Consider the following 22131-nt stretch of genomic DNA (forward strand, 5'->3'; position numbering starts at 1 on the left):
CCCCGCAGCCCCCGGCGCTCCTATCGCCGCGCCCGCCAGCTACGCGAGGACGCGGCGGCGTGCGCGCCCTGGGGGCGGGGCCCGGGGCAGCTGGGCGGGGGCGCGGGACGTGCGTACGTGCGTGCGTGCGTGCGCGCTCGCGGTGGCGGCGGCGGATCGGAGAGGCCAGAGCCGGAGACCGAGCTGGGATCGGGCCCCGGGCGGGGGCGGTGCGAGCGGCGCCGAGCGGACCCTGGGGGCGGGGACGGAGCCGGGGCGGGCGGGACTGGAGCGGAGCCCGGGAACGAGGCGGGAGGTCCCAGGGTCTCGGGTCGGGGGGGTGGAGCCGCACTTCGTCGCCGCGGGGGTGCCGGGACTCCGGCCGCAGTGCCGCCGCCATCACGGACTTCCTGTGGGACAAGCGCACGGGCCTCGCCGCCAGAACGGTGAGCGCGCGGGCTGGCGGGCCGCGGGGCCGCGCGGAAAGATGGCGACCGCGGGGCGGGCGGGGGTAGCCTTGGGCTGGGGGCACGGCGGCGGGGCGAGAGGAGAGGAGGAGGAGGGTAGGGACCTGCAAAGCGGCGGAGGTGAGGGGTAGGGAGCAGAGGTGGGAGATGAGCGTGCCTTGGACGGACCCGGGCGGACCCGGGAGGACCTCCAGCAAACTTGGGAGGGGCCCGAGTAGGGGAAGGGGTGATGGAGCAGGGAGGGGAGCGGTTCCCGAGAGGAGAAAGAGCAGAATATCAAAGTTGGAGCGGGGCTGGAGATGAGGAGGACCCGCCGTGTCACTGGGAGGGCATGGAAGGAGTTTGACTCCAAGAGTTCGTTCTGGATTTTCTGAGCGAGAAAGGAGGGGGAAAGGTTTATAAGTTGGGAAAGGTAAACTGCAGGTGCTTCTGGTGGGGAGGGGCGTGAGAAACTTTGGTGGCCGTGTGCCCTGTGCGGAGAGGATGTTTGTGTGGCTGTGCTGAACAAGCTTGGGTTACCCTGTGGCGGGGGGTGAAATCTGCAGCTCGCGTCTTTGCCACGGGCCTTCTAGACCGGGACCGAGTCCGATATCACCCTCCTCGATTTGAGGAGGTTGGGAAGTAGAAAGCTCAGAATGAGAGCCAGATGTTGGAATCATTAAGCCTTTCCACACCTAACCCCCCCCCCCCCCCGCCCCCAAGACTTCAGTCCCTGGGCCTGTTGAATTTTATTTTGCTGTCATATTTTTATCTTTCTGGATTGTGACAGTGATTTCTCTCTTGATTTCTTTCCTTTAAGGAAGAAAAGCGTTTGTGCACCATGCCATTCCGATTCCAATAACTAACTGGAAGGAGGCCAGCTTTTAGCCAAGCAGTGCTGATACTAATTAAAAACCAGTTATTCTCTATTTCCTAAGCAGGAGGGGAGGGGCAAGTGGAAATCAGACTGCAGCTTGGGGCCTTCTGTATTAAAAACTTTTGAGGGGAGTTTGGCCCGTGGTGATAGCCAGTGAGAGTTGACTAAGGCAGTTCAAGAGGTCAGACCCAAGTCCCTGGAGCCTGCCTATATTTGGTGTATGCCACCGCATGTAGAAACCAGGTATGCTGGATTGCTGCCCACAGGACACAGAATGGTCTAGTTGGGGAGGTAGAGATACACTCTTCATTGTAAAACGTGTATTGTGATAGCATATGCTAAAATGTTACCCTGGTGGGTTGTGAGGAACTCGCATGGAGTCGATGCAGCTTAGACTCCGGCCAGGGGTGAACCGTGGCAGTGTGCATCAATTACACAGTCTCACCCGGAATGAGCTGTGGCCCCGACCCGAAGACTTCACGGAGCCAAGTTTGAGGAAAGTCCATAGAGCAATGAGAGGAAAGGGCTGGGGGCGCGGGGCAGGCTCCTAGAGTTTTCTAGTGGAGTTGTTAAGTGATACGTAAGGAAGTTGTAGGAGGTGAAAAGAGGTGGGAGTGGCAGCAGAAAGCAGCTTCGCGCCCCTGGGGCAGCCAGTGCTTGGAGGGGAGCTCCGAAAACTCCGAGCCTGTCTCCACTATTCCTCTTTCTCCTTTTCTTCCAGATGCCTCATCCCCGAAGGTACCATTCCTCAGAGCGAGGCAGCCGGGGGAGTTACCACGAACACTATCGGAGCCGGAAGCATAAGAGACGAAGAAGCCGCTCCTGGTCAAGTAGCAGTGACCGGACCCGGCGGCGCCGGCGGGAAGACAGCTACCACGTCCGTTCCCGGAGGTGAGGCTTCAGGGGGAAAAACCCCTCCTCGGGGTCGCTCACTCATTTATTTACTCAGCAGAGATTTATTGGTTAGATGCTGAGCGGTTGGGGTAAGGGGCCACTCAGGACTGTTACCAGAATGAGCCATTTGCACTGTGGTGTTAAGAGTGCTATCATAGAGGAAGGGCGTGGTAAGGGGCTGAGGAAGCATCTAGCAGTTTGGTTGGATTGGGGCAGGATGTGTAATTCAAGAACCAGGGTGAAGTGTCTCGGGCGAAGGGAGAGGAAGTGTAGAAGAGTAGGGTCTAGAGATAGCTAATGACATAACAGACAAGACAAAGTGAGGTCTGCGTGTTCAGCGTGGGAGGGGTGGGTTAAGGATAGTTTGGAGCAAAATTGGGTGTCAGTCAGGAACGACTCAGGAAAGAAATGGCTCTTTGTTCCATCTGTTATGTCACTAGTGGCAGGCGGGGGGCGGGGGAGGCCCCCAGAGGGAGCGGTTCTGCCTGTGTCCCTTCGGGGGTCTTGGTGGCATGCAGGTGTGGGGATCCTCGTCTGCTCTTAATGATTTCACTCCTCTGGTCCTTGGTCCTCAGAATGACCCCATGAGTGTCTGAGAGCAGTTCTTCCAGCATCGTTCTTTGTCCTTGTTGAGGGAGGACCTCGTCCTGTCGTGGGGCAAGGAGTGTGGCCTGAACAGATGCACCTAATGGGTGTCTGTTGTCCAACAGCAGCTACGATGACCGTTCATCGGACCGGCGGGTGTACGACCGGCGATACTGTGGCAGCTATAGGCGCAACGATTACAGCCGGGACCGGGGAGAAGCGTGCTACGACCCGGACTACCGGCACTCCTATGAGTACCGTCGGGAGGACAGCAGTTACCGCAGCCAGCGCAGCAGCCGGAGGAAGCACAGGCGGCGGAGGCGGCGCAGCCGGACGTTCAGCCGCTCGTCTTCGGTGAGTGCTCGCCCAGGCCCTTCCTCTCCCCACTCCTCTCCGGCCCTCTAGGACCCTGGTAAGTGAGAAGTACCCTTGTTTTTAGCTGAGCACTGGGGCAGGAACACTGAGGTGGGCACTGAGTCTCTGCTCTCTCGGAAGCTCTCCAGCTCTCGGAGGGCCCTGGAATCTGCTTTGGAGGTGGACGGGCACGGAGCATTTGTACCCCGGTGCCTTCCTCGGCATGCTGGGCCTGTTGTGTTGGGGACAGCTCCTCTGTCCCAGACGCCTCCACTCTGTAGTGGAGACCTTGCCTGTGAATTGCCTTTCTCCCCCAAGCTCTGGGCTCCACGGCCCCTCAGTAGGTGGGCTCGGGTGGGGGCAAAGGGAGATCGGTGCCTGCCTGGAAGGGCATTGTGTAGAGCATGGGGTTGCGGGTGACATTGGCAACGACACCACTTCTCTGCTCTGCCCGTTCCTCTCCCTGTTCCCGTTTTGGGTTTGGGGACTTGGGATTATGCGCCGCTCTCTCTTCTCACCCCGATCCGCCTTACTGCATCTGACGTGTTCCCTTCCACTGTCCCCCATCATCGTCTGTCCCCCCTGGCTGGGCGCCTGTGACCGGTGACCCCTCCACCACCCACCCCGCCTCCCTCCGGCCCCCGCTCCGACACCTGGCTTGCTCCGACCCCCCCCGCCCCCCGACAGCAGCACAGCAGCCGGAGAGCCAAGAGTGTAGAGGACGACGCTGAGGGCCACCTCATCTACCACGTCGGGGACTGGCTACAAGAGCGATGTACAAGCCAAATCGTAACAATCCTATAGCCTGTAATGGTCCCATAGCCATCCTAACGTCCCGAGCCAACCCAAGTCACAGCCTCTTGCCTTTCCTCAGTGGTGTTGTTTATCTGGGTGGTTTGAGTTGCTGTTGAGAATTGACCTCTGCTGTCCACTCCCAGCTCTCATGGCCCCTGGGTTAAAGGTGGTGGGAATCACACAGGGGTGTTCTTCCCCTGTGACCATCTGTATCTGTTCCCCCTTCCTTCATCTCACCCCAGGTTGCCGTACCCTTTTTTCTTCCAACTCAGCTCATTCCCCACCTTCTCTCCCTCCCTCTCCCCGACCCTGCTCTGTTTCATTTCAGATGAAATTGTCAGCACGTTGGGAGAGGGGACCTTCGGCCGGGTTGTCCAGTGTGTCGACCATCGCAGGTAACTATAGCCCCTCCCTGCTCCGTACTCCTAGGCGTGGCGAGGTGCTGAGGGTCAGTCTGGGGGTGTTTTTGCTGATTGGCCAAAGGTAGGATTTCTTAATCCCCGGACAGCCCCGTTCATTTTGAGATGTTCTTGACGACCCAGCAAAAACCTCTTCTGGCCACCACAGGGGTGGGGCTCGAGTCGCCCTGAAGATCATTAAGAACGTGGAAAAGTATAAGGAAGCAGCTCGACTTGAAATCAACGTCCTGGAGAAGATCAACGAGAAGGACCCTGACAATAAGAAGTAAGCAGCAGAGGGGTGTGTGGGGGTCTGGGAGGCTCCGCTCCTGTACAGGAGAACCCAAACCCTCCCGGCCTGGGTTAGGCAGGCAGGGGAGTCCTGGGCCTTCTCATCCATTCATCTTTTCGTCATCATCTTAGACTAGCAGGACATTAGGGCAGGAAGAGAGGGTGTGTGACATTGTCTAGTCTGTTCCCCTTGTTGTCAGGGCACTTAGATTGCTCTGCACTTTGGCTCCAGCCAGGGTGGCCTCTGTAGAGCTCTGCCCTGGAAATGGCCCTGAGACTGAGAATCAACATTTTCCGTGAAAAGTCACTTGAGCTTTTTGATATCTAGAACCGTGTTGCCGAGGCGACAGACATTTACGTGTAATATTTGTGTCCACGCGCCTTTTGTAAGCCAACGTGGAAGAAGGGCATTAAGGAGACGGCCAGTAGAAACACGGGGCCCACTGGCAGCCGATGGTGAATGGATCTCAGGAGTGGGAGCCGGGGTCCGGGTTTAGGAATGACAGTTTGACAGTTCAGGGTCCACACCGGAGACCGGCACCAACAGCTCTTCAGCAAATGGAATCTTTTTTAACTATTTAAAATGATGCAGGAAAATGGTGTGAACCTTGGGTCTGCCAGAAAGGCCGTTCGCTGGCCGAACTGAATTGTGTTGGTCATACTGCCCGGCAGGTTTTTACCCGAGGATGTGGACTCAGCTGCCCTGCAGCCCCTCCTTGTTGGAAGGGTGGTGGGCAGATAGGAGCTCATCAGACCTCCCCCTTCCCTCATCTCTTCTCAGCCTCTGTGTCCAGATGTTTGACTGGTTTGACTACCATGGCCACATGTGTATCTCCTTTGAGCTCCTGGGCCTTAGCACCTTCGATTTCCTCAAAGACAACAACTACCTGCCCTACCCCATCCACCAAGTGCGCCACATGGCCTTCCAGCTGTGCCAGGCCGTCAAGTGTGAGTGGGGCGGGCCGAGATGGACTCTGGGGCAGCCCCTCCCTCTGTTGGGCCTCTTCTGTGTCAGTGAGCAGTGGTGAAGCCCCTAAACTGTCAGCTCGATTATCTGCAGTTCTTTCATTCACTGTCACGTTGACACCTCCTTAACTCCTTGACCAGTGTTCTCACCGTCATCGATTGGTCTTCCTCCACATCCAGCCTAGCAGGAGCTGGAAGAGAAAGCCTTTGAAATCAAAGCATTGATTGGATTACTTCTTTTTTCCTTCATTTCCCTTTCTTGGGAAAGTAGAAGTCAGGTTGCAAGCACAAAGAGACAAAAAGTCTGCCCTAGCTAGAGGCTTACATTTGTCTGAGCTGAGATGCTCTCTGTTTCCACCAGAGCAGGTGCAGCCAGGGACTAAGGCAAACAAGGGGCCAGATGGGGGGTCCAGACACAAGTACGTGGTTCCCCTTGGGTCTTCCCGACTATGCAGTTTCCCAGAGTTGAATTCACGGAACGTCAGATAGGCACGCACATCAAGGAACAGAACTGCAACGCGTAGCAAACTCTTTGTACGTCAGTTGAGGATCATGTTTGTTCTCTGATACTGATAAGCATTGTGCTTCTTAGACCAGGCATTTCATTTGGAAGTAGGGCAGAAAGCAGCCTAGTGATTCTGGATCTGCCTCCTCACCAGCTTTGAGCCAGGTGACCAAGCTTGGGGTCACTGGTGCCAGTTCGCCCTGGCCACCTGGAACAACCCTGACTTGGTCTTCTCCCCTGCAGTCCTCCATGATAACAAGCTGACACATACGGACCTCAAGCCTGAAAATATTCTGTTTGTGAATTCAGACTATGAACTCACCTACAACCTAGAGAAGGTAAGATGGACAGGTGGCCGGGCCTTAAAGCCCCTCTCTCCTCCCTGGTACTTTCTCCCATGTTCTCTCCCAGTATGGCTCTGACTAGGTAAGCCCGAATACCAAAATAGAGTGAAAGGGAGAGATTTAAGGGATGCTTGGGGGGCTCAGTCAGTTAAGTATCCAACTTTGGCTCAGGTCATGATCATGGTTCATGAGCTCGAGCCCCCGCGTCGGTCTGTGTGCTGACAGCTCGGAGCCTGGAGCCTGCTTCGGATTCTGTGTCTCCCTGTCTCTCTCTGTCAAACACAAATAAACATTAAAAAAATTTTTTTTTAAGATTTAAGAAGATATACTTTGGAAGAGAACTTGGAAGGAGGAGCTCAGAGAACTTTCCAATAGAGAGCAAATGCTTTCAAGATACTTGGTTGGGGCTTTTTTTCTCTGTAGGAAAGCTCAGTTCTGGACCTATTCTCAGAAGCACCGTAGTACCAGTGCGTGGGAAATGTCCGCATACGCAGGGACTTGCGTGCTCTCCCATGATCCCGCTCCTAAGTCACCTGCAGGATACGGGGAAGCTGTAAAGCAGATTCTCCTTTGTGCATGGGAGCAAGCAGGGGGTGAAGTTGCTTTTTTTCAGGCTTGAAAGCACTCTAAAGAGTAGTGGTAGAATCTTGGTCTCAGGTGGCTGGGTCCATCCTCCTCCTGCTCTGCTCCTAGAAGCGAGATGAACGCAGCGTGAAGAGCACAGCTGTGCGGGTGGTGGACTTTGGCAGTGCCACCTTTGACCATGAACACCACAGTACCATCGTCTCCACTCGCCATTACCGAGCACCAGAGGTCATCCTCGGTGAGTGGGGGCGAGTAGGGGAATGGACTCGTCCAAGGGTGGGCGGTGGGGAGGGTGGGGCCCCCTAAGCACCGTCTAACACCTTGTTCCTCCCATTCCCACTAGAGTTGGGCTGGTCACAGCCTTGTGATGTGTGGAGCATAGGCTGCATCATCTTCGAGTACTATGTTGGCTTCACCCTGTTCCAGGTAAGCGGTGGAGTGTCTTATGTCCCCACTTGGCATTTTCCTGCCTGGGTTCCTTGTCTGCCAGGGACCTGTCTGCTCACTCCTCCCCTTTGCTAATCATCCCGGAAGCTGGTCCTCAGCAGCCCGTTTGCAGCACCGTGCTCAGTTCTGTCTTCGTTTCGCAGACGCATGACAACAGAGAGCATCTAGCCATGATGGAAAGGATCTTGGGTCCTATCCCTTCCCGGATGATCCGGAAGACAAGGTGAACCTTGAGTTGGGGGGAGCTGAACCCTTTTTCCTTTCTCTCCTCAAAATTGGTCGATTTCACACCATTTTCTTTTTTCTTTGACACCTTCCCTCCTCCCAGCCACTGTAAGATGGGGGAATAAGGGAAATGTCCCCCAACAAAAGGGACCTCCTGATTCCTCAACCTCCCCTTCCCCTCTAGGAAGCAGAAATACTTCTATCGGGGCCGCCTGGATTGGGATGAGAACACATCAGCGGGGCGCTACGTGCGAGAAAACTGCAAACCACTGCGGGTGAGCCAGGCTGGGGATACCTTGCGCCCACTGGCCAGAGGGCATTTCCTTCTTCAGGTGGTTTGCCCCTGGAATGCACTTCACAAGAGAGGGTTAGGAAAGAAGGGGGGAAACCGAAATGCCCCTTTGGGTAGCGTAGAGATACGAGGGAGTGGTTTTGTGGAGGGAAGGAGGTTAGATAGCCATGGATTTCTTGAGCCAACCAGAGATCACAGTAATGTCCTGGGTTCTGTAGGTCAGACAGAAAAGAATAAACCACCTTTGAAGAGCTTACATTTTAACGAGGAGCTAAAGAAGATTCATGACGTTGACAAGGATATACAAGCAGAAAGAACCTTCAGAGAGTATGAAGGAGTAATTGTGCTAGTGGGAGGGAGTTGAGCAGTAGTATCCGCAGCGCTCGTAAGGTCGTGTTCCCAATAGCATTCATAACGGCAGAGGCTTGGTCCTCTGAGGTTGAAAGTTAGGGCCTTGAAGAAAAAGGGCAGGAACTGTAAGGCGTCGTGCCTCACCTTTTCCCTGCCCTCCACCACCAGCGGTATCTGACCTCCGAGGCAGAGGAACACCACCAGCTCTTCGATCTGATTGAAAGCATGCTAGAGTATGAACCTGCTAAGCGGCTGACCTTGGGTGAAGCCCTTCAGCATCCTTTCTTCGCCCGCCTTCGGGCTGAGCCACCCAACACCAAGTTGTGGGACTCCAGTCGGGATATCAGTCGGTGACGATCAGGCCCTGGGCCCCCCTGCGTGTCCTGCAGCAGTGGGTGTCCAGTCCAGGACACTGGTGCTTTTTTATATAAGAGAACAGAGCCGGAGCCAGCTCCTTCCTCCTGGCTCCCTGTATACCTGTGAATATGTGAAATAGTGTAAATACGGAAGAACTTGTACCTACTGCTTCGTCCCCAGCCTTGTACAGAATGCTGTTCCTTCCCACACTCTTCCCGCCGTCACCTGCCCCCTCGCTGTTGAGCTGGACAGGGCAGGATGAGGTGACCGGGTGGCATCTATCCCATGTTTTATAAGGAATTTTGTACAGTCTTTGTGAAATAAAAATGACGTGCTTCATGCGACCCCCACCCCTGGAGTTCGAGGTCTGGGACGCTGGGCTGGAGGGATGAGAAGGCCGGCCACCCTTCTGAGTTTGTGGACCCAGGGGGTCCATCCTCCCCCCTGCACCGTCCTGAGCCCGGCCGCCGGCTCGTCCGGTGTGTCGCGAGAGGGTTGCGGTGGCCGGGGAGTTCCTGTGGGCCGGTCGGGGGCACTCGTCTGAGTGCTGTGCCGGGGGGCAGGGGCCCGGGCCAGCCGGACTCCGGTTGCGGAAGCGTGCGCAGGGCCTGCGGCGGCTCCAGCCGGTTGGCGGGCCCGCCCTCCGACGCGAGGCCCGCCGGGACGTGTAGTTCGTTGCGGGGCGGGGCCGCGGCGTCACGTGGGGCGCTTCCGTCCTCGCCCGTAGCGGAGGCGCAGGCGCAGCCGGCCGCCGCTGCGGGGATCCTCGGGACCCTTCCGGTCTCCGCGGCCAATCCGTGCACGGCGGAGCGGGCGGACCGACGGGAGCGGAGGGAGCTCCGGGAGCCGCCGCCGCCGCCGCGCAGGGGCGTGGAGGGCAGGGGCGGCCCAGGCCGCAGTTGCAAACATGGCTCAGAGCAGAGACGGCGGAAACCCCTTCGCCGGGCCCGGCGAGCTTGACAACCCCTTTCAGGTGACGCCGGCCTTCTTTGGGTAGCTCGGCCGACTCCTCTCGCTTCTGGACGGGCTAACTTGTTGTATTCCCATTCCTGACATTTGTGCCGGGGGAGGGCCGCCACGTGGGGGTGACGGTGACTCCAGACCAGTGAGCACGCGGGGGGCGGGCCGTGCCCCTGTAAGGAGCTGGTGCTAACAGAGCGCGGTGAAGGGTTTGGGGCAAATGTTGGGACAACGGCGTGGCCTCCAACGAGCCACAGGCATTAGGAGAGGCCCCCGTCAGTTCCCCCAGAGGCACCAGAGGCACCAGGTGCCCGCTGAGCCGCAGCTCTCTGCCCGCAGGACCCAGCTGTGATCCAGCACCGACCCAGCCCGCAGTATGCCACCCTTGACGTCTACAACCCTTTTGAGACCCGGGAGGTGAGGTTCTGGAGAGCATAGGATGACAAGGAAGGGGAGGGTGTGCCAGTAAGCTCACTCTGTCGGGATACAGGGGACTTTTCTGCATGCAAAGGAAGGGACACTGTGATCTTAACTCCCTGAGAGAGGCCGGTCCGCCCTGGGCTGCCTAATCCTTCTGGAGACACCAGGGTCAATGATCCCGTTGGAGCTCTCAGTGGTAGTCGGGGTGGGGGGTGGCTGGAGACTGACAGGGCCTGAACCAAGGCTGTGTTTGGGGAGGCTTCTTTGAACAAAAAAATTATGGGACTGGTTGGAGTTGAGTAAACGAGTTATGCTTAGGTGTGCCTCCAGAAGGCAAGCAGTGAGGGCTGGACCTGTTGTTCCACTGGAGTAGAAAGTGCCGAGACTTTAAAAGAGAAAGAGGGGCGCCTGGGTGGCTCGGTCGGTTAAGCCTCCGGGTTTGGCTCAGGTCATGATCTCACGGTCAGTGAGTTCAAGCCCCACGTCGGGCTCTGTGCTGACAGCACAGAACCTGGAGCCTGCTTTGGATTCTGTGTCTCCCTGTCTCTCTCTGCCCCTTCCCTTCCCCCGCCACCCCTGTCCTCCACGCTTTCTCTCTCAAAATGAATAAACATTAAAAAAAAATAAAATAAAATAAGAGCCAAGAGCTTTAAAAAGTGGAGGGGGTGGGTTCGGTGGATGAGTGTCTTGAGTCCCGGCTAAGGAATTGGATGTGAGGGGTGGTGAGGGCTGACCGGTTTGGCTCTCTGTGGGGGAGGGGGCGGGGAAGGGGACCCAGATGCAGAGGTAGACAGTCTCTGGATACCTGCGTCGGGAGGGATTAGCTGATCCCTAAGGCCTTTTCCAAAACCAACAGCCCCCACCAGCGTATGAGCCTCCGGCCGCGGCCCCGTTGCCTCCCGCCTCGGCTCCCTCGTTGCAGTCCTCCAGAAAGCTCAGCCCTACAGAACCCAAAAACTATGGTTCCTACGGCACCCAGGTAAACAGCAGGTGTGAGTGGGGGTGGGCTGTGGGGGCCAGACCTGGGCCCAGGGCTCACATCTCTCCCCCCTCGCCCCGCACACACCGGGCAGGCCTCAGCTGCAGCAGCCACAGCCGAGCTGCTAAAGAAGCAGGAGGAGCTGAACCGGAAGGCCGAGGAGTTGGATCGGAGGGAGCGGGAGTTGCAGCACGCCGCCCTGGGGGGCGCAGCCGGTAAGCGGTCCGTGGGCGGGGCGTGTTCCACACTTTGAAGGAGCAAAAGGAATGTGAGCGAGTGGGCTCTGGAGCCACGTTGCTGACTTTGAATTTGGGCACTAATTGAATTTGGGTACTCCCTGCCTCTGAGCGCTTAGGTAAGTTACTTAATCTTGAGTGCCTCGGTTTTCTTACTTTTTTTCCTAACATTTGTTTATTATTGAGAGACAGAGACAGAGCATGAGCAGGGGAGGGGCCGAGAGATGCGGAGACACAGAATGTGGGGCAGGCTTCAGGCCCTGAGCTGTCGGCACAGAGCCCGACGCAGGGCTCGAACCCACAAACTGTGAGATCACGACCTGAGCCGAAGTCGGACACTCAACCGACTGAGCCACCCAAGTGCCCCTCAGTTTTCTTACTTTTGGAAAAAATACTTACTTATTTAAGTGATCTCTACACCCAGCATGGGGCTTGAACTCACGACCCCGAGATCAAGAGTCACACGCTCTTACGACGGAGCCAGCGGGTGCCCCCGTTTCCTTGTTTGTAAAGCAAAGATAGCGTAACGTTTGTGCTTGTCGGACAGGACTGTTGTGAGAGGGAAACAAGGCCATCCGTGCAAAGTGCTTGACAGTGCTTCAAAGTCACAAATAATAGAAAACACTGTCAGCCTTGTTTTTGCCACTCTCTTCTGTCTCCTCGGACCCTGAACTGGAGATGGAAGAGAGGACCTGGGGTGGAAGGGAGGATGGTGATTCCTTTGTTGGTCTCTGCCTCACTTCTGGGGTCTTCCCGCTCTCTCTGTGCCTTACAGCTCGACAGAACAATTGGCCCCCTCTACCTTCTTTTTGCCCAGTCCAGCCCTGCTTTTTCCAGGACATCTCCATGGAGATCCCCCAAGAATTTCAGAAGACCGTATCCACCATGTACTACCTCTGGATGTGTGAGTAGTGACAAGCCTTTTCTGGAGGAAGAGTGCAGGTAGTACCTTTACATCTTTCCTGCCCCAGGGCCCACTCTCCGAGAACTCAGCATTTCATCTCTGCTCGACTTTTGAAGGTTTTTTTTTTTTGATGTTTATTTTTGAGAGAGAGTGTGAGCAGGTGAGGGGCAGAGAGAGAGAGAGAGAGAGAGAGAGAGAGAGAGAGAGAGAGGGAGACATGGAATGCGAAGCAGCTCCAGGTTCTGAGCTGTCAGCACAGAGCCTGATGCAAGGCTCGAACCCATGAATGGTGAGATCATGACCTGAGCTGAAGTCATACACTCAGCCGACTAAGCCACCCAAGCGCCTCTCAACTTCTGAGTTTAAGGCTAATTTCTTTTTTTTTTTTTTTTTTCAACGTTTATTTATTTTTGGGACAGAGAGAGACAGAGCATGAACGGGGGAGGGGCAGAGAGAGAGGGAGACACAGAATCGGAAACAGGCTCCAGGCTCTGAGCCATCAGCCCAGAGCCCGACGCGGGGCTCGAACTCACGGACCGCGAGATCGTGACCTGGCTGAAGTCGGACGCTTAACCGACTGCGCCACCCAGGCGCCCCAAGGCTAATTTCACCAGGAGTTTTCCTGGGTGACTCCTTTTGTAGTATCTAGAAGCTGTTCTCCAGCCTCCTAGCAAAAGTGTGTTCTTGTCTTCCCCCGTCTCTTGTTCCGGTGCGTAAACATTTCCTGAGTCCTTTAAGTGTCTTTGCAAAGAGACCTGTCTCCCCTGTGGAGTTGAGGATTTGGTGAAGGCAGGAGTCCCTTTCCTTACTCTGCCGTATTTGCCGAGGAGGGCGTGGGGGGCTCCTACGGGAAGGGGGGCTCTCGTCGCCATCCAGGCTCACCATCCTGCACCTCCGTCCCTCAGGCAGCACGCTGGCTCTTCTTCTGAATTTTCTTGCCTGCCTGGCCAGCTTCTGCGTGGAGACCAGCAATGGCTCGGGCTTTGGGCTCTCTATCCTCTGGGCCCTCCTTTTCACACCCTGCTCCTTTGTGTGCTGGTACCGGCCCATGTATAAGGCCTTCCGGTAAGCTGAGGCCAGGGGTGGTGGAGAGAACCTTAGATGGGCCCCACGTCTGCTGCTCCTGCCCTAACTCTTCTCCCACCCTCCCCATTTTTTCTGTCCCGCAGGAGCGACAGTTCATTCAATTTCTTCGTTTTCTTCTTCATTTTCTTCGTCCAGGATGTGCTCTTTGTCCTGCAGGCCATTGGCATCCCAGGTTGGGGGTTCAGGTCCGTGAAGCTGCCATCCACCCTCTCCCTTCCCCTCATTCCGCCAGACCAAGTCAGCCCTGGGTACTGGGGTAGGGGTTGTTCAGGAGGAGGAGGTGTGGTGTTTTACGCTTGGGAGGTGCTAGCTTCACGAGAGAGAGAGATAGGACCTACTTCCAGGATAGAGAGCCCAGTCAGAATTCTAGACAGGCATAGGTTAGGGGGAGGAAAGGTGCATGTGGCCAACCTGAGACGGCTTCCTGGGGGAAGCATGCGTAAGCACTTTTGAAGAGGGGGACAGAGACCCCCTCAACAGAAAGGCCTGTTTGGAGCGAGGATGTCTGGAAAGGCTTGGAGAGCCCGCAGCCAGTCTTTCAGAAGCTGGAAGTGAACTTTGAAGAGAGTGGATGTAGTTTGGGATCCTGGTACTTGGAGAGCCGCCAGGCTGACAGGGGAGCGACCCCTGGTGGGATGGGTGGGAATAGGGCACGTTTGCTCCCTAACCAGCCAAGAAACGGGGAGGACTGAGGCCCTGCCGGGAGTGGCCCCTCTTCACCGCCGCCCCCTTCCCCTCCTGGCAGTGGCTGGATCTCCGCTCTGGTGGTGCTGAAGGCCAACCCGGCGGTGGCCGTGCTCATGCTGCTGGTCGCCCTGTTCTTCACTGGCATCGCTGTACTGGGGATTGTGATGCTGAAGCGGGTGAGAGGCTGTGTTCGAGGTGGGGAGGCGGGCAGGTGGGCGGGAAGAGTGAGATCATGGGCCCAGAGGGGCCTGGGGAGGGGCGGTCATTCTGGAGGAAGTCGGGAGGGCCTGGTCAGGGACGGCCTGGCTGACCGGAGGCTTCTCTGCTAATGGACCTCTGGGGAAGAGAGAGAGAGAGTGAGAGAGAGAGAGAGAGAGTGTGTGTGTGTGTGTGTGTTTTGGGAGGGAGCCAAGGACGAATAGCTAGAGCGGCAGCGAGTGCTGGTGGTGCTGTCGGGTGGGGATAACGGTAGCAGAACGCACGGTAATGACCGCGCCATGTACTTGCAGATCCACTCCTTGTACCGCCGCACAGGTGCCAGCTTTCAGAAGGCCCAGCAAGAGTTTGCCGCTGGGGTCTTCTCCAACCCTGCGGTGCGAACCGCAGCTGCCAACGCAGCCGCCGGGGCTGCCGAAAATGCCTTCCGAGCCCCCTGACGCCCGTCGGGGCTGCCCTGGCCCTGCCGCTCGGGGGAGCTCACTTAGCCCCCCTCCCTGAGGTCTCTGGGACTTGGTGAGGCGCGCTGCTCGAGGCCTTCTTTCTAGTGCCACCCGCTCCCACGGCCGTGACTGCTGACCCTGACTTCGGGATGCGGGGAGCCCACTGTGACCCAGTCTCCGCTTGCCCCGCCACCCCCCAATTAGGCCACACTACTGCCAGCTCTTACACACCCCAGCCCAGCGTCCCTCTGCTGTGCCAAGGCTGTTGCTTCGGTTATTTAAATAAAAAGAAAGTGGAACTGGAACTCAAATCCCCGTTTCCGGCATCTTTATTGGGAACCAGGTCTTTGGAAGAGAAAGCGGAGTGCGGCGGCGGGGTCTGAGGCGGAAGCAGAGCGTGAGCTTCGAAGGGAAGGCCGGGCGCGGGCGGCTTCGCCACCGACGGCCAAGGCGCCGCCCCCCCCCCCGCCGGGAACGCCGCGGGCCCGGGGCCCGAGGGGCTGGGCGGGGCCGGCGCGGGCGCCAGTTCCCGGGGTGCCCCGCGCCGGCCCCGCCCCCGCGGGGCTCCCCCTCCCCGCCCCTGCGCGGGGCCTGCGGGCGGACGCCGACTCCCGGGGTGCACCGCGCAGGCTCCGCCCCGCCCCCGCCCTCGCCGCCCCCTCTGCGCGGGGCCTGCGGGCGGACGCCGACGCCCTGGTGGCACCGCGCAGCCCCGCCCCCGCCCCGCCCCGCCCCGCCCCGCCGCGGGGCAGGACCTGCCGCCGCCCGGGACTGGGGAGCACAGCGAGTCGCGCGGGGGGAGCGGGGCGGGCGGCCGGGCAGCCGGCGGCGCCCCGGCCTCTCCCCGCCAGGCGGTCTCAGGCCCCTGGGACCCCTCCCCGCTTCTTCCCACCCTCCCCGTCCTGCCCCGCGTTCCCGACCGCCGCCTCTCCTCACGCCTGGACCTGCCCTTCTCGGCGCCCCCGTTCTCCAGGGAGATGCGATGAGCCGGCGCCCCCGCGTCCTCATCGCCGTCCCGGGCACGGTGCCCGTCCGGTGCCCGTGGTGGGGAGGGAGCCCCCCTCGACCCCTTCGTGACGCCCCTCCCTTGGGCCCCCGCCCAGCTGGAGGCCCTGGGCCATGCCCCAGGGGACCCATCCGGGAGGTCGGCTCTAGAGCGAGGAGGGTGGAGAAGAGAGAGGACGGGGCCTTGGGCGCCTCTGAGATGCTCCCAAGCGCCGGTGGAGCCCGAGCGAGGCGCAGGCAACCGCGCGGCAGGCATGATGCCCTCGCCCAGTGACTCCAGCCGCTCGCTGACCAGTCGACCCAGCACCCGGGGCCTTACCCACCTCCGCCTCCACCGACCCTGGCTGCAGGCCCTGCTCACGCTGGGGCTGGCTCAGGTGCTCCTGGGCATCCTGGTGGTCACCTTCAGCATGGTGGCCTCCTCCGTCACCACCACCGAGAGCATCAAGAGGTCCTGCCCGTCTTGGGCTGGATTCTCGGTGAGTTGGGTGCACGGTGGTTGGGTGGGGTAGGCTCCTGGGGCCCCACCCCTCCACACTAGCTGCCAGTCCAGGAGCTGGTCCCTCCTCCCTCCTCTGGGATTCTGGTTTTCCTATAGAGCTGGGCGCACCCTGTGGTGAGGGGTCACTCGGGTGCCTCCCCCTGCCAGGCTGAGCCTGTACCCACTCTGTCCCCAGCTGGCGTTCTCCGGGGTAGTTGGCGTTGTGTCTTGGAAGCGGCCATTCACTCTAGTGGTAGGTGTTTAGGGTCTGGTGCCCACCGGGAGGCAGGTGTCCAGCACCCGAGGGGAGGCCCACAGATGCCCGGGAGAAGCGAACTGGCTGTGCAGTTTGTGCCTGCCAGGCATGAATGTCTGTGAAAGAGGGGCCCACCCGTGGTAGAGGGTGCCCACCCGTGGTACAGGGCACCTCTGAGGGCCCCAGCCCTGAGTGTGCACCTGATTCCCCCAGGTCTCCTTCTTCTCCTTGCTTTCGGTGCTCTGTGTCATGCTCAGCATGGCTGGCTCTGTTCTCTCCTGTAAGAACGCTCAGCTGGCCCGAGACTTCCAAGACTGCTCCATGGTGAGACTGAGAAGGGAGGGTCACAAAGAACTGGTTGGGGGAGGTGTGCAGGACCCCTGGGTTTGTCCTGACTCAGGCTGCCTCACCCTCCCCACTCCCACTCAGGAAGGAAAGGTCTGTGTGTGCTGCCCCTCCATTCCCCTGCTTCGGCCCTGTCCAGAGTCGGGGCAGGAACTGAAAGTTGCCCCCAACTCCACCTGTGACGAAGCCCGAGGGGCCCTCAAGGTGAGCATGCGCGCCCCACCTCAGCCATTCCTTTCTCCCCCACCATCCTGGTTTTCACCTTTGCCTCACGGGCCCAGAACTCGGGGGATTTACCCTTCCCCGGGCCCCTCTCCCATCCGTCTTCCTCTTTCCTCCAGAACCTGCTCTTCAGCGTCTGCGGGCTCACCATCTGTGCCGCCATCATCTGTACCCTCTCAGCTATTGTCTGCTGCATCCAAATCTTCTCCCTGGACCTCGTGCACACGGTGAGGGGGAGCTGGGGTCAAAGCCAAGCAGGTACGATGGGGGCAGGGGCGAATGTGCCGGGACCGGGCTCGAGGGCATGGGGGCTACGGCACTGGCTTCTGCGCACCGGAAGCTGCAGGCCATTTATTAGGCACGTCTAGCATCTAGCGTAGTGGTGTCGAGGGCGTCCAAGGGAGGACGAGGAGGAGAAGGACAGGGAGTGGGGAAGTATGTGACCCAACAGTGAGACTACAAGTTGGGCGGAGTCCAGAAGGAAGGGCCTAGGTGGGGATGAGGATAAAGGGTCAGTGTTGGAGCAGGAGCAGAGGACAGGTGGCAATTCTGGACAGAGATGGGGCCGTAGAGCCAGGACTTTCTAGACGTTAGAGGAAGAGCTGGTGCTGGCTGGGGGAGGGGCCGGAGCCCAGCTGCCTGAGGGGGCAGGGCCAGGACGCCGTGGAGGGGTACTGGAGCCTAGGGGCTGTGTTCCCAGAAATCGGCCTTGCTGACCTGCTTGCTCCCCAGCAGCTGGCCCCAGAGCGCTCAGCCTCAGGCCCCTTGGGGTCTCTGGGCTGTACGTCCTCGCCGCCAGCCCCTCTGCTACACACCATGCTGGACTTGGAGGAATTTGTACCGCCGGTGCCCCCCCCACCTTACTACCCCCCAGAGTATACCTGCAGCTCGGAAACAGACGCCCAGAGGTGAGGCCTGGCAGAGTCCTGCGGGGGTGGGGGGGGCAGGGGCAATGCAGCCACCTGGGTTGGCGGGGAGGGAGCTTTGTGGAGTGGGAGTGCTCTGCCAGGCTCCTTCCTCTCCTCCCCCTCCCAGCATCACCTACAATGGCTCCATGGACAGCCCGGGGCCCTTGTACCCTACTGACTGTCCCCCTTCTTATGAGGCCGTCATGGGGCTACGAGGAGACAGCCAGGTGAGAGCGGGTCTCGGTGTGGCCTGGGGAGCTGGGACAGAGCCTGAAAAGCTCAGCGAGCTGTTGTGCCTGGACAAAGAAAACAGTAGTGCTCATGGTCTTTGTCCCCCCGGCACGTCCAGGGTCATCTTTGATCTCTCCGTGGTAAGGTCGGGAGGGAGCAGGAAGTACCATTTCTATTTGAAAGATGTGGAAACTGAGGCCCACATAGCTGACCCGCACAAAGTGACAAAGCTGGACTGGAATCTGGGTGTCCAGAGCTCTGTCCCGCACACGGGGTGGCCAGATCGGCGTGTAGGGCCGGCCCCTCGACACTTGTGTTTTCCGCAGGCCACTCTGTTTGATCCACAGTTTCACGACGGCTCCTGCATCTGTGAGCGCGTGGCCTCCATCGTAGACGGTGAGCAAAAAGGGGGGAGGCGAGCACGGGCCGGGCGGCCTGGGACGGCCGAGCAAGCTGGGGCCCGCTGGGCGGCTCCGTGGAGCCCCGGACTCGAGCTGCCTCCTTGGAGGCGGAACCGTTGGCAGAGTGGCCCCTGATGGGCCGGTACCGCCCCGCCCCCCCTGCCGCCCACAGTGTCCATGGACAGCGGGTCTCTGGCGCTGTCCGCCATCGGTGACCTCCCCGGGGGCTCGAGCCCGTCGGAGGACTCGTGCCTGCTGGAGCTGCAGGGCTCCGTGCGCTCCGTCGACTACGTGCTCTTCCGCTCCATTCAGCGTAGCCGCGCCGGCTACTGCCTCAGCCTGGACTGCGGCCTGCGCGGCCCCTTCGAGGACAGCCCCCTGCCGCGGAGGCCCCCCAGGGCCGCCCGCTCCTACTCCTGCTCCGCCCCCGAGGCCCCGCCCCCTTTGGGGGCCCCCACGGCCGCCCGCAGCTGCCACCGGCTGGAAGGCTGGCCTCCCTGGGTGGGACCCTGCTTCCCCGAGCTGAGGCGGCGGGTCCCACGGGGCGGCGGCCGGACGGGGGCGGCAGCGGCCCCCCCTCCCCGCGCCCCCACTCGCCGCTTCAGCGACAGCTCAGGTTCCCTCACCCCCCCGGGGCACCGGCCTCCGAATCCGGCTCCCCCGCCACCGCTGCTGCTGCCACGGTCCCACAGTGACCCGGGCATCGCCACCTCCAGCGACACCGGTGAGCATCCCCCCCCCCCCCCCGCCCCCGTCCCCCACCCAGGGTTCAGGAGCAGGCGGGCGGTCAGAGGAGTCTGGGGCCAGTGATCCCGCCAGGATCTGGGACACCGTTGAGGTGCCAGAGGCGGAAAAAAGGGTGAGTTCGCTCCTGCCCGGGGCACTTCTGGAGTGTTCGCTTCCTGAAAACGCACCATCATAACTGAGTGGCTAAAAGAGATGATTTCTGAAACCCGATTCCATGACTGGGCCGGAGTTAGTTACCCCTCCAGGCCTCAGCTCCCTACCCCCTCCCCTAGAGGTGTTCCCTCGGGGCTCCGGGAACTGAGGGGGGTGCGGCCACCAGCGAGACCACCTTAGTTCCTGTCCGGTGGGCAGGCTGCTGAGGACGGAGCTTGGGGGCTGGAGCTCTCCCCCCGAGGGTGGTGCGACCAGTGGGTGTGTCCACTGGGCACTTGCACCGTCTCCATCTCCTCCCCAGCTGACTTCAGGGACCTTTATACCAAAGTGCTCGAGGAAGAAGCTGCTTCCGTTTCCTCTGCAGATACAGGTCAGGCTGTGGTTGGTGCCCAGGGGCCAGGCGGTAGGGGAGTGCTGCCTGGCCCTATCTGCACCTCCCTTCCCATCTTCTCTCTCTTCTTCCCTCTCTCTCTCTCTCTCCAGGGCTCTGCTCTGAAGCCTGCCTCTTCCGTCTAGCCCGCTGCCCTTCTCCCAAGTTGCTACGTGCCCGCTCAGCCGAGAAACGGCGCCCTGTGCCCACCTTTCGAAAGGTCCCCCTGCCCTCGGGCCCTGCACCTGCCCACTCCCTGGGAGACCTGAAGAGCAGCTGGCCAGGCCGGGGCTTGGTCACTCGTTTCTTCCAGATGTCCAAGAAGGCCCCAGACCCCAGTGGCAATGGGGCCCATGGGCTTAAGCAGGTAGGAGTTAGGGGAGTCTGGGAAGATAACCCAGGAAAGCCCGGGGCTTCAGGCTGAACCACACTGATGGCCTCTCCTGCGTCCCCCTCTAGGTGCCCCACAGCCCGTGGGGCCGGCCAGGCCGAGAGAGCCTCCACCTTCGAAGCTGTGGCGACCTGAGCTCCGGCTCTTCCCTGCGGCGCCTTCTGTCTGCTCGCAGGCTGGAGCGTGCCACCCGCCCCCACAGCCTCAGCCTCAACGGGGGCAGCCGGGAGACAGGGCTCTGACCTGGGCTTCTTGCCACTGTGAACAGATCCGGGTGAATGCTGGGGCCACAGGCACCAGCTGGTTGGGACCAACAACCCCCAGCGCCCCACGCACTGGCTGACACAAAAAGAAACCCGCTGAACACCCCCAGAAGTATCCCTTTGCCTCCTACCTCCGGGGGCTCCTGCTGCTTGGCTCTGCCCCTCTGGACCAGGGGAGCTGCTGTCCTGTGCTGCATGGGCATTCAGGCTGTGGGGGAGAGGCCCCCGCTTACAGCATTGGAAGAGGAAGATAAAGTCTTATCCCCCAGCATGAAAGAGCTCTCTCTGACTTGACAGGGACACTGTGGCCAGGGCAAAGGCGTGGCCCAGTGCTTAAGCACAGGGGGCTGTGTGCCTGTGTAATGGGGTGGTAAGGCATGAAGAGTCCAAAAAGTCTGGGGGACTCTCAGCTCTGCCACCTCTAGCTGCATGACCTTGGGCGAGTCATTTAACCTCAATTGCCTGATCCATAAAACATTGTGAAGATGAATGTTTGTAAAGCTCTGAATACACGGAATAAGCCTTCAATAAATTTCAATTTTCCCCTTCTCTTCTGGATCATCTTGGTCACCATTGAAATTTGTCCTGGCATCCTTCATAGTTAAGAAAATTGCCTCAAGACATTTATTTCCAGCTATCTGTGTTTCTGCTTCTTTTCATAGCAAAATGTTTTCTCTCTTCCTGCCCTCCACTTCTTGAACACTCCAGTCAGGTCCCATCCCCACCCCTCCCCAGGCACTGCTCTCGAAAAAGTGTTCGGTAGCCAAAAAGGTTTCAGACCCAGTGGCCATTCCCCTGCCTGCATGTCACTTGACCCCTGAGAAACGTTTAACCCGGATAATCAGCATCTTTCCCCTTGAATTTTGCCCTTTGAAGACCTCATGTTCTCCCATTTTTTCCCTCCACCCTTTCGGTTTCCTTTGCCAGTTCCGACACCTCTGCTGAGCGGTTTAATGCTGGAGGACCCCAGGACTCTCCCCTTGACCCTCTTCCGTTTTCTGTCTGCAAGAGGCACTTTAAATAATCTACGTGTGGCTTTAAATAATCTACGTGTCCACGGACAACTCTCCTTGGCTCCTCCACGAGCTCCAACCTCCAACTTGACATCTCTGCTTGGATGTGTAGGGGACCTTTCAGACTCAACGTGGCCACAGGTGAACCCTTACATCCCATCCCCAGCACCTGTTCCTCCACTGTTCCCATGTCGATCAACAGCACCACCGCTCAGCCGGCTGCACATTCCAGAAGCTTAGGAATCATTCTGATTTCATCTTTTCCCTCATCCAACACACCCAATCCTACCCTGAATTCACGCGTGTTTCATCACCTACCCAGTTCAAGCCACCCCCCTCCCTCCCAGCCTCTGGTCTCTTTCCACTCTTGCTAAAATCCATTCTCCGCTCAGCAAAGTGATAAGAAATCATGTCACATCGAGTCCTGCCGAAGTCTGATGGCTTCCCGCTGTATTTACAATGGTCTCCAAACTCGCCAGCACACGATGGGGTCAGACACAGCCGGTCTCGCTGCTCCGGAAAACTGCCTCACACGAGCGCTCCGCCCCTCCTTCCCCTGCACACCTGTGCCCTGCGGCCGTGCCCCCCCTCACCTTACTGGGCATCCCTGCTGCGTCAGTGCCACGTTGTTCTGCGCACTTGCCACTACCCAGCATCAGCTTGCTTTTGTTTTTGCTCACTGCGCTGGGTCTAATTGTCAAGTTACTGGAGCGGTGCTCGGGC

The 22131-nt window shown here is 59.2% G+C and overlaps 2 protein-coding genes and 1 long non-coding RNA gene across 12 annotated transcripts; all 3 read left to right on the forward strand.

The window, feature by feature from the left end:
- The first annotated feature begins 186 nt into the window (after positions 1-186).
- On the forward strand, positions 187-9035 carry CLK2 (CDC like kinase 2). Of its 7 annotated transcripts, none has more exons than XM_023247392.2 (13): positions 187-425; positions 2024-2193; positions 2907-3135; positions 3823-3910; positions 4259-4325; positions 4498-4614; positions 5401-5567; positions 6334-6428; positions 7128-7257; positions 7363-7445; positions 7610-7689; positions 7876-7966; positions 8202-8465. In XM_023247392.2, exons 2-13 carry the CDS (start codon positions 2024-2026, stop codon positions 8229-8231), a joined length of 1347 nt encoding a protein of 448 aa, XP_023103160.1. In that variant the 5' UTR covers positions 187-425; the 3' UTR covers positions 8232-8465. The 7 variants fall into 7 exon arrangements, with proteins under 7 accessions (XP_023103160.1, XP_011289482.1, XP_023103159.1 ...); XM_011291180.3 differs by lacking the exon at positions 8202-8465 and adding an exon at positions 8503-9035 and having other exon boundaries at positions 188-425; positions 2910-3135; positions 3826-3910; XM_023247391.2 differs by lacking the exon at positions 8202-8465 and adding an exon at positions 8503-9035 and having other exon boundaries at positions 189-425; positions 2910-3135.
- Positions 9036-9403: 368 nt separating this feature from the next.
- Positions 9404-14933, forward strand: SCAMP3 (secretory carrier membrane protein 3). The gene is made up of 9 exons (XM_023247393.2): positions 9404-9664; positions 9991-10068; positions 10928-11050; positions 11145-11265; positions 12062-12190; positions 13096-13255; positions 13360-13461; positions 14022-14139; positions 14473-14933. The coding sequence occupies exons 1-9, from the start codon at positions 9599-9601 to the stop codon at positions 14617-14619; spliced, it is 1044 nt and encodes a 347-aa protein (XP_023103161.1). The 5' UTR covers positions 9404-9598; the 3' UTR covers positions 14620-14933.
- Positions 14934-15412: 479 nt separating this feature from the next.
- Positions 15413-20953, forward strand: FAM189B. 4 transcript variants are annotated; one of them, XR_002739094.2, is made up of 12 exons: positions 15413-16106; positions 16305-16361; positions 16578-16688; positions 16794-16913; positions 17051-17158; positions 17664-17839; positions 17967-18066; positions 18397-18466; positions 18644-19195; positions 19736-19741; positions 19855-20108; positions 20201-20953. It is a non-coding gene; the product is annotated as a family with sequence similarity 189 member B (long non-coding RNA). The 4 variants fall into 4 exon arrangements; XR_006591647.1 differs by having other exon boundaries at positions 15414-16106; positions 18418-18466; positions 19673-19741; XR_002739092.2 differs by having other exon boundaries at positions 15416-16106; positions 19673-19741.
- Positions 20954-22131: the final 1178 nt, after the last annotated feature.

This window comes from Felis catus, chromosome F1, assembly GCF_018350175.1.
Source record: "Felis catus isolate Fca126 chromosome F1, F.catus_Fca126_mat1.0, whole genome shotgun sequence".
Lineage (NCBI taxonomy): Eukaryota > Metazoa > Chordata > Mammalia > Carnivora > Felidae > Felis > Felis catus.